The sequence below is a fragment of the Aotus nancymaae genome, unplaced genomic scaffold (assembly GCF_030222135.1).
Source record: "Aotus nancymaae isolate 86718 unplaced genomic scaffold, 86718_ANA_hifiasm-v0.15.2.pri h1tg000046l, whole genome shotgun sequence".
In the NCBI taxonomy this organism is placed as follows: domain Eukaryota; kingdom Metazoa; phylum Chordata; class Mammalia; order Primates; family Aotidae; genus Aotus; species Aotus nancymaae.
In genome coordinates this window covers 22,299,411-22,312,929 of record NW_026988460.1, presented here as the reverse complement: position 1 = coordinate 22,312,929, position 13,519 = coordinate 22,299,411, and the positions used below count along the sequence as shown (strand labels likewise).

Here is a 13,519-nt window from a genome sequence, read left to right as displayed (position 1 = left end):
CCCACGCCTACCACTGGGCGTGCGCAAAGGAGCCGCGGCAAGCCGGGGAAATGCGCCCCTAGCACCGGGCTACGTGGGAGGAACTTGAGTCGTGGGAGGAACTAGAGTCGTGGGGAGGGCGGGGCATCAGAGGGCGGTGACACCCCCGGGGGGAGAACCGAGGAGAGACTAGGGAAACGTCTCGCCAGGTGTAGGAATGTCTACATTCCCTTCAGGCTTTTAAAAAAGTGCTCCACGTTCTCTGTTTTGATTTCAGAGGATGACAGGAATGATCACCATGGCCATTCTCCAAGAGAGGCGGCATCAAACGCAGCACAGGGGCCATCAGGGTGGCAGGTGTGGAGAGTCAGATGAGAATTTTAGTAGTAAAAGGCCAGTGAATGTCCACAGTGACCAACCTGCCTTTTCTAAACCAGCCATCATTCTCATCGCTCCCACTGTCAGTGAGATAAAGTTATTCCCTGTCAATACTTGCTGGTTAGATACTATGCGTGTGAGAAGCACTGGACATGTGTTGAAGATAACAGCAGTGATTATGACAGGTTTCTCTATCTGGCCAGTAAGGCCTTTCACAAATTAACTCTGATGTACCACTCTAGACTCATAATAACAAGAGTGATGACTGCTATTAATTGACTAGCAACCATGTTTTCAGGGTTTTACATCTTTAATTCTCACAAGAGTCCTGATAGGTATCCCCAAGTTACATATGAAAGAACAGAATCTAAGAAAAGGTAGGTGGCTTGCTGAAATTTAAAGGGATTTTGGGCCAGGAATGTAATCAGAAGTCTCTTTGGTTCTGGCAAATAAGAAAACAAATCCAAACTTAATAAGGATGCTTATTAGAAACGATTACTGCAAGAAGTGGGAGAGGTAGCAGAGAAAGCACTATGCAATAGCAAAGGGAGACTATTGCAATAGGGCAATCACTCTGACCAAAAAATCCACAGATGTTTCAAGGGTTAGGGAAAAAGAGGGTTTCCCCACCCTTCACCCTCTCCAAAGGAAGGTAGGTAAACAAAGCTAGAAACAGCCAAACAGGGGAAGTGGGATGAAAGGGTGGCTTGATTAGATAGCAGATTAGAGAATGTTTATCTTGAGGCCAACCTATTCTCAGGAGGAGTTGATGCTAGCTCAAGCTGAGAGTGGGTTAAAGTGAGGAACCTGGGGAAAGGAAAGAAACTTAACCCAAGTTTGGTTAACAAGCATCTTTTCCAACTGGTCAGTGGAGACAAGCAGCTCTGTAATCATTTATGAAGCCAGTAATGGGAACTCAGAAGGACTGTGTCTGACCTTGCCACAGTAAACAAGGGAGGCAACCATGAGTCATTTAAGTGACATGAGAATGGGTGTTTCTTTGGAGTGAACAGTTTCTGAAGCACAAAAAGATTAAGAAAGATTTCTCTTTGTTTTTCTCCCTCTCTATGTTTTTCTTTTTTGAGACAGGATCTCCCTCTGTCACCAAGGCTGGAATACACTGGAGTGATCATAGCTCACTGCAGCCTCAACCTCCTGAGTTCAAGGGATCCTCCCATCTCAGCCTCCTAAGTATCTGAGACTACAGGTGCATGCCACCATAGCAGGCTATTTTTTTTTTTTTTCCATTTTTTGTAGAGACTGGGTCTTGCTATGTTGCCAGGGCTTATCTTGAACTCCTGGACTCAAGTGATCCTCCCACTTCCACCTCCCAAAGTTCTGGGATTACAAGTTTGAGCCACTTTGCCCATCGTTTTTTTCTTTTTCCTTTTTTTTTTTTGAGATGGAGTTTCGATTTTATTGCCCAGCTGGAGTGCAATGGCGCCATCTCAGCTCACTGCAAACTCTGCCTCAAGTTTGCAGTGTTCAAGGATTGCCTGGGTTCAAAGATTCTCCTGCCTCAGCCTCCTGAGTAGCTGGGACTACAGGAATGCACCACCACGCCGGCTAATTTTTTGTATTTTTAGTAGAAATGGGGTTTCACCATGTTAGCCAGGCTGGTCTCAAACTCCTGACTTCAGGTGGTTCACCTGCCTCAGCCTCCCAAAGTGCTGGGATTACAGGCGTGAGCCACCATGCCCAGCCAAAAAGGATTTCTTTTTTTTTTTTGAGACGGAGTTTCGCTCTTGTTACCCAGGCTGGAGTGCAATGGCGCGATCTCAGCTCATCGCAACCTCTGCCTCCTGGGTTCAGGCAATTCTCCTGCCTCAGCCTCCTGAGTAGCTGGGATTACAGGCACACGCCACCATGTCCAGCTAATTTTTTGTATTTTTAGTAGAGACGGGGTTTCACCATGTTGACCAGGATGGTCTCGATCTCTTGACCTCGTGATCCACCCGCCTCAGCCTCCCAAAGTGCTGGGATTATAGGCGTGAGCCACCACGCCCGGCCCAATAAGGATTTCTTAACCAATACTAGAAGAGGCATTCAAACCAGAGTGACTCCATCTTGAATAGGGGCTGGGTAAAGTAAGTCTGAGACCTATTGGGCTGCATTCCCAGAAGTTTGGGCCTTTTTTTTTTTTTTTTTTTTTTGAGATGGAGTTTTGCTCTTGTTGCCCAGGCTGGAGTGCAATGGCACAATCTCAGCACAATCACAGCAACCCCCACCTTCCAGGTTCAAGCGATTCTCCTGCCTCAGCCTCCTGAGTAGCTGGGATTACAAGTGTGTACCACCAAGCCTGGCTAATTTTTTGTATTTTTAGTAGAGACAAGGTTTTACCATGTTTATCAGGCTGATCTCAAACTCCTGACCTCGTGATCCGCCTGCCTCAGCCTCCTAAAGTGCTGGGATTACAGGCGAGAGCCACCGTGCCCAGCCGAGGTTGGGCATTCTTAGTCACATGATAAAGCTGTAGGTCAGGGCATGACACAGGTCACAAAGACCTTGCTGATAAAACAGGTTGTGCTGAAGAAGCCAGGCAAAACCCACCAAAACCAAGATGGCAACGAGATTAACCTCTGGTGATCCTCGATGCTCATTATATGCTAATTATAATGGATTAGCATGCTAAAGGACACTCCCACCATTGCCATGACGGTTTACAGATGCCAGGGCAATGTCAGGAAGTTGCCTTATATGGTCTAAAAAGGGGAGGAACCCTCAGTCCCAGGAATTGCCCAACCCTTTCCTGGAAACTCATGAATAATCCACCCCTTGTTCAACATATAATCAAGAAATAACTATTAGCATAATCAATTGACCAGCCAGTGCCTCCACTCTGCCTATGGAGTAGCAATTCTTTTCTTTCTTTTTTTTTTAATTTGAGATGGAGTCTCATTGTTCCCCAGGCTGGAGTGCAGTGGCGCTATCTTGGCTCACTGCAACCTTCTGTTGGAAATAGATCTCAGTGCCTCAGAGAAAAATAAGCCTCCCGGTTCAAGGATTTCTCCTGCCTCAGCCTCCCTAGAAGCTGGGATTACAGGCATGCACCACGACACCTGGCTAATTTTCGTATTTTTTAGTACAAACGGGGTTTCACCATGTTGGCCAGGTTGGTCTTGAACTCCTGACCTTGGGTGATCTGCCCACCTCAGCCTCCCAAAGTGCTGGGATTACAGGCGTGAGCCACTGTGCCCAGCCTCCTTTGCTTTCTTTCTTTTTTCCAAGACGGAGTCTCACTCTGTCACTCAGGCTGGACAGTGGCATGATCTCATCTCACTGCAACCTCCGCCTTCTGGGTTCAAGTGATTCTCTTGCCTCAGCCTGAGTAGCTGGCATTACAGGCGTGTGCCACCACACCTAGCTAATTTTTGTATTTTAAGTAGAGATGGGGTTTCACCATGTTGGTCAGGTTGGTCTCGAACTCCTGACCTCGTGATCCTCTCGCCTCAGCCTCCCAAAGTGCTGGGGTTACAGGTGTGAGCCACTGCACTGGGCCTCCTTTGCTTTCTTAATAAACTTTCTCTTTACGGACTCTCCCAGAATTCTTTCTTGCCTGAGGTCCAAGAACTCTCTCTTGGGGTCTGGATCAGGACCCCCTTCTTTTCTTTTCTTTTTCTTTTTTTATTTTTATTTATTAATATATATTTTTTTAGACAGAATCTCACTCTGTCATTGCCCAGGCTGGAGTGCAGTAGCACAATCTCAACTCACTGCAACCTCTGTCTCAAGTGATTCTCATGCCTCAGCCTCCCAAGTAGCTGGGATTACAGATGTGTGCCACTACACCCAGCTAATTTCTGTATTTTTAGTAGAGATGGGTTTTCACTGTGTTGGCCAGGTTGGTCTCAAACTCCTGATCTCAAGTGATCTGCCTCTCTTGGCCTCCCAAAGTGCTGGGATTATAGGTATGAGCCACTGTGCCCAGCCAGTACCCCTTTCCAGTAACATTACTGTTTTCCAAGAGCAAAGGGCTCAAGTAAAATTCAACATTGCCAACTGTTTTGACTGTATCAGTTTCCTCTCCTGCTGCTGCCCTCTGAAACTGCACACTGAAGTCACACTAAACTACTTCTAGTCAAGCACATTCTGCTCCTTTATATCTCCATCCCTGCAATGCTCTGACCCTGGCTGTGCTTGTGTAAGCCTTTCTCAGTCTTCACAACCCATTTGAAGTGTGGGTGAAACTTAGACAAAATGTTGATGGAAAAAAGGGGTACATATTAAATAATTCTACTGATAGAAAGTTCTAAAATCAGCAAAACAAATCTCTATAGTAGTTACCAGAAAGGGGTCCCGATACAGACCCCGAGAGAAGGTTCTTGGATCTCTCACAAGAAAGAATTCCAGGCAAGTCCATAGAGAAAAATGAAAGCAAGTTTATTAAGAAAGAAAAGGAATTAAAAAGAATAGCTACTCCATAGGCAGAGCAATGTTATGGATTGTTTGACTGAGTATATCTATATTCCCTCCCTCCCTTCCTTCCTTCCTTCCTCTCTCTCTCTTTCTACAGTGTCACTCTGTCACCCAGGCTCTGGAGCGCAGTGGTGCGATCTTGGCTCACTGCAACCTCTGCCTCCTGAGTTCAAGTGATTCTCATGCCTCAACCATCCGAGTACCTGAGATTACAGGAGCCCACCACCACACCTGGCTAATGTTTGTCTTTTTAGTACAGATGGGGGTTTCTCCATGTTGCCCAGGCTGGTCTTGAACTCCTGGCCTCAAGTGATTTGCCTCCCTACACCTCCCTACACCTCCCTACATGTGGGGTTACAGGCATGGGCCACCATGCATGGCCAGTTATTTCTTGATTATATGCTAGGCAAGGGGTATGCCTCATACTCACCACCTCCAGGTTTACTCTATTGAGCACATTGGAGCCTAAGTTAAAGTTAGTTCTTTATAAGTTTGACTCCACTGCTGGGTTTTGTGATTTTATAATAAACGCCTTTTAGAGCCTCTGTCACAGTAATCCCTGCTTCTCTGGGAACTGCTGATTCTCCAGCTATGTTTGTACCACCTGTGCCACCCCAGCCTCCACCTCCTCCAGAGTGAAGTGGACACAGGATAATTGTTTACCCTGAGTTTGGGGGTTTTGAACTGATGTTCATAGAGTGGGAATAGGATTAGTTTATGTAGGTCATTGGCAATATTCTGGAGAAGGCATTTCCTTGAATTCTTAGCTTGAGATTCCTATGGCTGACTTGGCTGAAGCCCTCCTCAAGACAGAGTCATCCAAAACATCACTAGATTCCACAAAGTATGCCATGCTATGTGGCTTGAACGATTGTCCCCTCCAAAATTCATGTTAAAATGTAATTGCCATTGCGATCATATTGGGAGGTGGGATCTTTAAGAGGTGTTTAAGTCTTGGGTCTCCAGCCTCATGCATGCACTAATGCTGTTATCATGGGAGTGATTCTTTATTACAGGAGTGGGATTGCTCCCTTTTGCTCTCTCTTGCCCTCTCTTTGCTATTCCACCATGTCATGAAGCATCAGGAAGGTCCTCACTAGACGCCAGTGCCTTGATATTAGACTTTCTAGTCTCCAGAACTGTGAGCCAATAAATTTCTGTTCTTTATAAATTACCCATTCTGTGGTATTCTGTTATAGAAGCACAAAACAGACTAAGATACTCTAGTAACCATTCAAAAAAGTTGATTTCTGTCATTTGCAAACCTGAAGTAGCTTCACAGGGTTGAAATCATGTATTTCTGTCTCAGACCAGGCATTGTCTCCTAAAGGCCTAAGAAGTGCTGGAAAAAATATTTGTTAATTAACAGATAGGGTCTGGGAATCCAACATAGATGTGGGGACCAGAGCTAATGATTGCTCAGACCACAAATGAAGCTTCCTTGTTAGCAGGGAGACAGGATGAGGCTCAGAGAAGAAGACCTGCCTCTGCTGCCTGGGATGGGGTAGGCAGACCACTGGAGCTCCAAGAATATGGAGCATTAAGAAAGATGCAGAGCCAGGAGCCTTAAAAAGGCAAAGAATGTTCTCAGACACAGCAGGGTCACGAGGCTCTGTGACACTTATTCAAGGCTACAGTGATTCAGGTCAATCCACCCTCATCATTTGTCTTGCATCTCAGTTGAGGAGAGTACGTGCTCTCCACAATAAGCATGATACGTCAAGTCAAGCTAGGCTTTGAAAGCCCGACAAACAGTAGAATGATAGATATTGGCAAATAGGATCTTTAACAGCATTGTTCCATTTTTATTTTATTTTGAGAGAGAGTCTCACCTTATCACCCAGGCTGGAGTGCAGTGGCCTAATCTCGGCTCACTGCAGCCTCAACTTTCTGGGCTCAAGTGATCCTCCTGCCTCAGCCCCCCAAGTAGCTGGGACTGCAGGTGTGTGCCACCACACCTGGCTAATTTTTGTATTTTTAGTAGAGATAGGGTTTTACCATGGTGCCCAGGCTTGTCTTGAACTCCTGGACTCCAGCCATCTGCCCATGTCAGCCTCCTGAAGTGTTGGGATTACAGGCATGAGCCACCATGCCTGGCGAACAGCATGTTTCTCTATGGCACTTAGGGTGCATAAACAACCAGGGGTGTCCCAGCATCTTTTTCATCCTGAGTTAAGACTATTAAATCCAACTCCTGGAAGTCCATGCAGTGCCCATCTTCAAAAGAGGTCAGAGTTTGTCCACAAGCCAAGTAGCCAAATGACCAATTTATTAAACGGACAATTTGCAAGCTCAAAGATTTTCTAACTCTTTGCTAACATTACCAATGTATAAGGTTTATAGCAATTTCTATTGAGTGGAGGGGCTTCACAAGCTTTTAAAGATTGATGTGATACTCTCTTTTGCTCTCATTGGTTTTTATTTTGTTTTCAGCGGCGCATTTTAAGGAATTTTCTATTTATCAAAATATAAGGGTGGTTTATTCTGCCTTTGAATATATTTAACTTATGAGTACATTAATGAAGAATATGTTCCTGAATGTGGATTTTTCTAGAGTGTATTAATATTATGCCATTCAATTTACTTTCTTTTCACTCCCTTACTCTGCTTCTCTTCTGTCTCCCCATGTCTCAGTTTCTCCCGTTGCCTCCTCCTCATATTTCCATCTCTCTGCCTCTTTTTTTTTTCTCAGAAACAGGGTCTTGCTCTGTTGCCCAGGCTGGAGTGCAGTGGTATGATCATAGCTCACTGCAGCCTCCAACTCCTGGGCTCAAGTGATCCTCCCACCTCAGCCTCCCAAAGAGTTGAGATTACCAGTATAAGCCACTATGCCCAGCTCCTCTCTACTAAGAAGTACAATCACTCCTCTCACAATCACTCCCCATTTCTGCCTTTCAGTATCCTCATCTCCTGCACATCCCTTGTCCTCTCTCTCCCATTCACTGTCCCCCACCTTTTCTCCTTAGTCCTTCCTCTTTGATGCCTGTCTCCCCACCCCCATTTCCTCCTATTTTTCCCCTCTGTCACCCGCAGTCTCTTTACCTCTATTTCTCCTTTCCTGTCTCTCCCTGCAGTAGCAGCAAGCTGGAGGCAAAGACAAATTGAACATTCTTCAATGTGCTGCCATGAAAAAATCCAAAATCATGTACTGCAACTTCACAACCATTGTAGGAAAACGTGATTAGAAACCTCATCAGATATGAATTTCAGTAAACTTTGTGAATAGTTACAAAGAAGCCAATGTTTGGTAAATTGGGCAGTTGGTCAATTGAAGAACTGGCTTGAAGTTAATCAGCCTTAAACCCATGAAAAGAATCCTGAAGGAGTTTCTAGGTCGGCGAGGTTCTTACTTAACGATCAAGGTCCCTATGACAGCCTTCTCTTAGGAGGTCTTACTTTAGTATTTAGGGCAGAAGGCCTGGCTTCATCTGGATTTTTTGCAAGCCATCAGCCACTGAGGGCTGGGGCTTTCTTAGTGGGCTGGGGATGACATTTCTGTATTACAGTCTGTTGTCTTTTTTTTTTAATTTTTAATTTTTTAAATTTTTTATTTATTTTTTTTATGAGAGAAAGAAAGAAAGAGAAAGAAAAAGGGGGAGAGAAAACAGGATTCTTGCTCTATTGCCTGGGCTGGAATGCAATCTAAAAATAGGTATTAAAAACCTCTTTTATGCTGATAATTGTGCTTAACAACGGAGACAGGAAGGAATAAGGGAAGAAAATAACAAACAAACAGTCAACCAATATTTCATTTAAGTCTGTGAAATGCTATGCAAATGCTGAAGAGTGATTTACTTCCAATTATGTGGTCACTTTCAAAGTAGGTGTAATGTGATACTGAGAAAAAGGTATGTTCTGTGGACCTGGGGTGGAGAATTCTATAAATATTCACTGAGTTTACTTATTCCAGGTCTAAGTTCAAATCATAGATGTCTCTGTTAATTTTCTATGTCATTGATCCATTGAATATTAACAATGTGGTGTCAAAATCTCCCGCTATTATTGTGCAGGAGTCCAGGTCTCTTTATAAGTCATTAAGAACTTGTCTTATGTATCTGGGTGCTCCTGTGTTGGGTGCATATATATTTATAATCATTAACTCCTGTTGTTGCATTGATCCTTTTACCATTATGTAATGTCCTTCTTTGTTTCTTTTAGTCTTTGTTACTATTAAAGTCTATTTTGTAAGAGACGAAAGTTACAACTCCTGTTTTTTGGGTTTTTTTTTTTGCTCTCCATTTAATTGGTGAATCTTCATCCCTTTGTTTTGAGTCTTTGTATGTCGTTGCTTGTGAAATAGATCTATCTGGATCTGGATACAGCGTACCAATGGGTTTTGACTTTTTATTCAATTTACCTGTCTGTGTCTTTGATTGGGGCATTTAATCCATTTAAATTTAGAATTAATATTTGTGAGTTCAATATTGTCATTTAATGCTAGCTGGCTATATTGCCCATTAGTTGATGTAGATTCTTCATTATAGAGATACTCTTTACGTTTTGGTAAGTTTTTGGGATGACTGATACTGGTTGTTCCTTTCTGTTTGTAGTGCTTCTTTCAGAAGCTCTTGTAAAGCAGGCCTGGTGGTGATGAAATCTCTGAGTGCTTGCTTGTTCGCGAAAAATTTTCTTTTTCCTTCGCTTATGAAGCTTAGTTTGGCGGGATATGAGATTCTGGGTTGAAAATTCTTTTCTTTGAGGATATTGAATATTGACCCCCACTCTCTTCTAGTTTGTAGGGTTTCTGGTGAGAGGTCTGCCGTGAGTCTGATAGGCTTCCCTTTATGGGTAACGTGACCTTTCTCTCTAGCTGCCCTTAGAATTTTCTCCTTTATTTCAACCCTAGTGAATCTAGTGATTATGTGTCTTGGAGTTTCTCTACTTGAGGAATATCTTTGTGGTGTTCTCTGGATTAGCTGGAGTTGAGTATTGTCCTGCCTTACTAGATTAGGAAAGTTTTCCTGAAGAATATTTTCCAACTTGGATTCATTCTCTTCATGACATTCAGGTACACCTATCAATCATAAATTAGGTATTTTCACATAGCCCCATATTTCTTGGAGACTTTGCTCATTCCTTTTTACTCTTTCTTCTCTAATCTTGTCTTCTCGTTTCATTTCATTAAGTTGGTCTTCGACCTCTGATATCCTTTCTTCTGCTTGATCAATTCGACTGTTAAAACTTGTGCACACTTCGAGAAGTTCTCATATTGTATTCTTCAGTTCCATTCATTCACTTATATTCCTCTCTAAATTGTCAATTCTCGTTAGCATTTCGTCAAACCTTTTTTCAAAGTTCTTAGTTTCTTTACATTGGGCTAGAACATGTTCTTTTAGCTCACTAAAGTTCCTTATTATCCACTTTCTGAAGCCTAAATCTGTTATTGGAACACACTCGTTCTCCATCAGGCCTTGTTCTCTTGTTGATGAGGAACTGTGATCACCTGTAGAAGAAGAGGCATTCTGATCTTGGGTATTCTTAGCCTTTTTACGCTGGTTTCTTCCCATCATTGTAAGTTCATCCACCTGTCATCTTTGTAATTGCCTACTTTCAAATTAGGTCTCTGAGTGGACATCCAACTTGTTGATTCCCAGCACTGAAATCTGAGCAACCCACTGCACCGGCCAAAACAGCAGCATTAAGATTCGTGGTGCTTTTCTGCCCGGGAATCTCCGGTCTGGCTTCCCTCTTAAGTCCCTTCTCCAATCAGGTAAATGGGCGACTCTGCCTTCCTAGAGCTCCAAATGTCGATCAAAAGGGGACCCAGTCCTGTTTACTCTGCATCAAGAACCGCTGCACCGGGGCACTGGCAAAACCACGATGCCGGTCACAAGAGCCACCCTGGTGACCCGTAGGGCTCCTCCACTGGGAATCTTCCGGTCCGTGGGTAACAAAAATTCGTCTGAAAGTGTGGCGTCCTCTCATTCTGTGTGCTTTCTCTGGGAGCTACAATGCCGAGCTACTAGTGATCAGCCATCTTGGATCTCTCTCCTCAGTCTGTTGTCTTTTATACAGTCAAAACTTAATTTCTATTGTTCAGACAGGAGTAGGAAGAGCAGATTGAGACAGTGGACAGGAAGCACATTCCAGAATCAGAACTTTGAGCAGTTCCTCAACCTCTCTGGGCCTCAGTTTGCCTATTTGTAAAAAGGGAAATCTCCTTCATGAGGTTGTTGTAAAGGTAACATTTGAAAATGGCAGCAATAACACTACATAACATTAGAGAAAACACAAAGCCTGGCACATGGTATGTGCTCAGCGTGTTTTAAAAATGCATAGGAGTGCCCTCTGTATACCAGACACTATGCAAGCACTATAGACACTGTATACAATAAAGCATAGACCTTGTTCCTTAGACTCTGAGAATTTATATTTATTGACCATTTCTTATTCTTGTCAGACTCAAATCCAGGTCTCTTTGACCCACAGGCAGAACTCACAATCAGTTCTCTCCACTAGTTGCCTTGAACGTTCAAGATAAATGATAGACACTTAGCTACTTGTCTGTGTGGAGTGCTCTTTGTGAGTGTTCTTTGGTCCTGAGGACCCTGAGGAGCGACTCTCTCACAGGGAGATCTTCTGAACAATGGTTTCTGACCTGGAAACAGAACAGCTGCAGCTTCTGAAACTGGGATTAAAGTCTCCTAAAGTCCCCCAGTTTTGAACAAGAAGAAGTTTTGGGGATGCAAAGCAGAGTGAGAATGAAGCTTTTTATAAAAAGTAAATCCTTTTGAAAAGACATTTATAAATGTGATCAGAAACTGAAGAGAAACCCCACATCAAACTTTGTTAACATTTGATAGTACATTTCAATACATCTTAGTCCAAGACACTCAGAAAGGTAGAAATAAATAAATCACATACAGTCTAGTTTTAAGCATCATATTTTAGGTAGGTAAAAATATCTCATTTTAGCAGATCATGTAAAGGGGAACACAAAATACAAAGTACCAGCTTGTACAGGCACTCCATTTGCTATACATATTATGGTTTAGCATCAAGTTTTAAAATGTAAATCACAACCAGATTGCAACATAAACACCAAGTAAAACTGTATGTTCCTATGTCTTTGCTAGTTTTTGTTTTACAGGTATGGCTATAAAAAATTACAATGACTTTTTGACAACAGAACTCACAGATAAATGTACCTGGCTCCTTCAAAGCCTCACCTTCTGTAGGTGCACAGGAACTCCATGTCAGCTGTTCTTCAACATATTGTTTTGAGCTGCCACCACTCTTGGGAATAGTGTGTGTGTATATGTATGCACACTTAAGAGGGCACATTGTTAAAATATTTTATTTTATTGAGACAGAGTCTCACTCTGTTGCCCAGGCTGGAGTACAGTGATGTGATCTCAGCTCACTGCAACCTCCACCTCTCAGGTTCAAGCGATTCTCATGCCTCAGATTCCCAATGGGACATGATGGACATGCCCCATCATGCCCAGCTAATTTTTGTATTTTTAGTAGAGACAAGGTTTTGCCTTGTCTGTTGATCAGACTGGTCTCGAACTCCTAGCGTCAAATGATCTGCCCACCTCGGCTTCCCAAAGTGCTGGGATTACAGGCTTGAGCCACCATGACCAGACATTTTGGAGGAAATATGCCCCAATAAGCTGGAACCCCAGAGGATTTTTATTCTAACTTTCTCACATAACTAGCTATGTGACCTTGGGTACCTCTCTCACCTTGCTGCACCTCAATTTGCTCCTCTGCAAACTAGAGTTAGAAAACTACCCTCCTGTAGGGTGTTGTAGGGCTTAAATTAGATAAAACTAGTACAGCCCTCAAAAAATATGGCATTCTCTCCCCATTCCTTCTTTTAATTTTTAATGTGCAACCATTCACAAATATTTCATTTTTCTTTCTTTTGAGGATGGCTTTTGCCACCACTTTTTTAATAGCCAAAGGAAATCTGGAGTTAAAAACAATGGGTGTGCAAGCTGCATAATTTTCTATCCACTCTAAACATGTGTGATTAAGAAATAATAAGGCAGAATATCCCGGGTGGTTCAGACACTGGTTCTGGAGAAAGCTGTAAAAGAGGCTCAGAATAGAAGTTTTCTGAGAAAGGACAGCCCCTGTGGAACAGCTGTCATGCCTCTCAGAGTGACCCCTGGAAGGGGACAGCAACTATTCACATGGATAAGGTCTCTACACAGTCATACAGCTCCATTCTAGGAAGGCTCAAGAGTTCTTTTCAATGCTCTGATGGAACCCTAGCCATGTGTTCCTCCAGTTTTCAATCATTTGACTCTGAAAGCTTGAATTACAATGGGAGTCTGAGGCTCCTACAGTTCCTGAGAAGCAGGAGAGCTCCATCCAGGTCTAATTCTCTCTCTCTTTTATTTTTATGGGTTTTTTTTCTTTTTGAACCCACTTATAAGAAACAGGTCTAATTCTCTTGCAAAGATTCTGCTTCCTCCTCAAAGTTCAAGCTCTCTGCTGATCACAGCCATTTGCTGTTCTTCCATGGTGCCTAAGATCTTTCCAAACTACTCAGCCCCCAAGACTGTGGTTTGGATTCCAGGAAGCCCAGGTGCCTGCCTGGCAACACACAGGCCTTTGTCCTTATTTCCTTGTTGGACATCATAAGGATTACTTTGTTGCATCCCCTTGGAGCCTCCCTTAGGAGTGAATGTGCAGAATTCTCTTGAAAGTCTTCTTGAAGTTCTCATTGCACAAGGGGTAGATGAGGGGGTTCAGTGTGGAGTTGATATAGCCCAGTTGATATAGTGTGGAGTTG

The 13,519-nt window shown here is 43.3% G+C and overlaps 1 protein-coding gene across 1 annotated transcript in view; it reads right to left on the bottom strand.

Annotated features, from left to right (window-relative positions):
• Positions 1–11,130: 11,130 nt before the first annotated feature.
• The window catches only part of LOC105730666 (histamine H1 receptor), a 40,400-nt gene continuing 38,011 nt past the window's right edge, over positions 11,131–13,519 (bottom strand). Inside the window, 1 exon segment of the mRNA XM_064362016.1 lies at positions 11,131–13,518. Coding sequence (XP_064218086.1) covers positions 13,402–13,518 — 117 coding nt within the window. The 3' untranslated portion in view covers positions 11,131–13,401.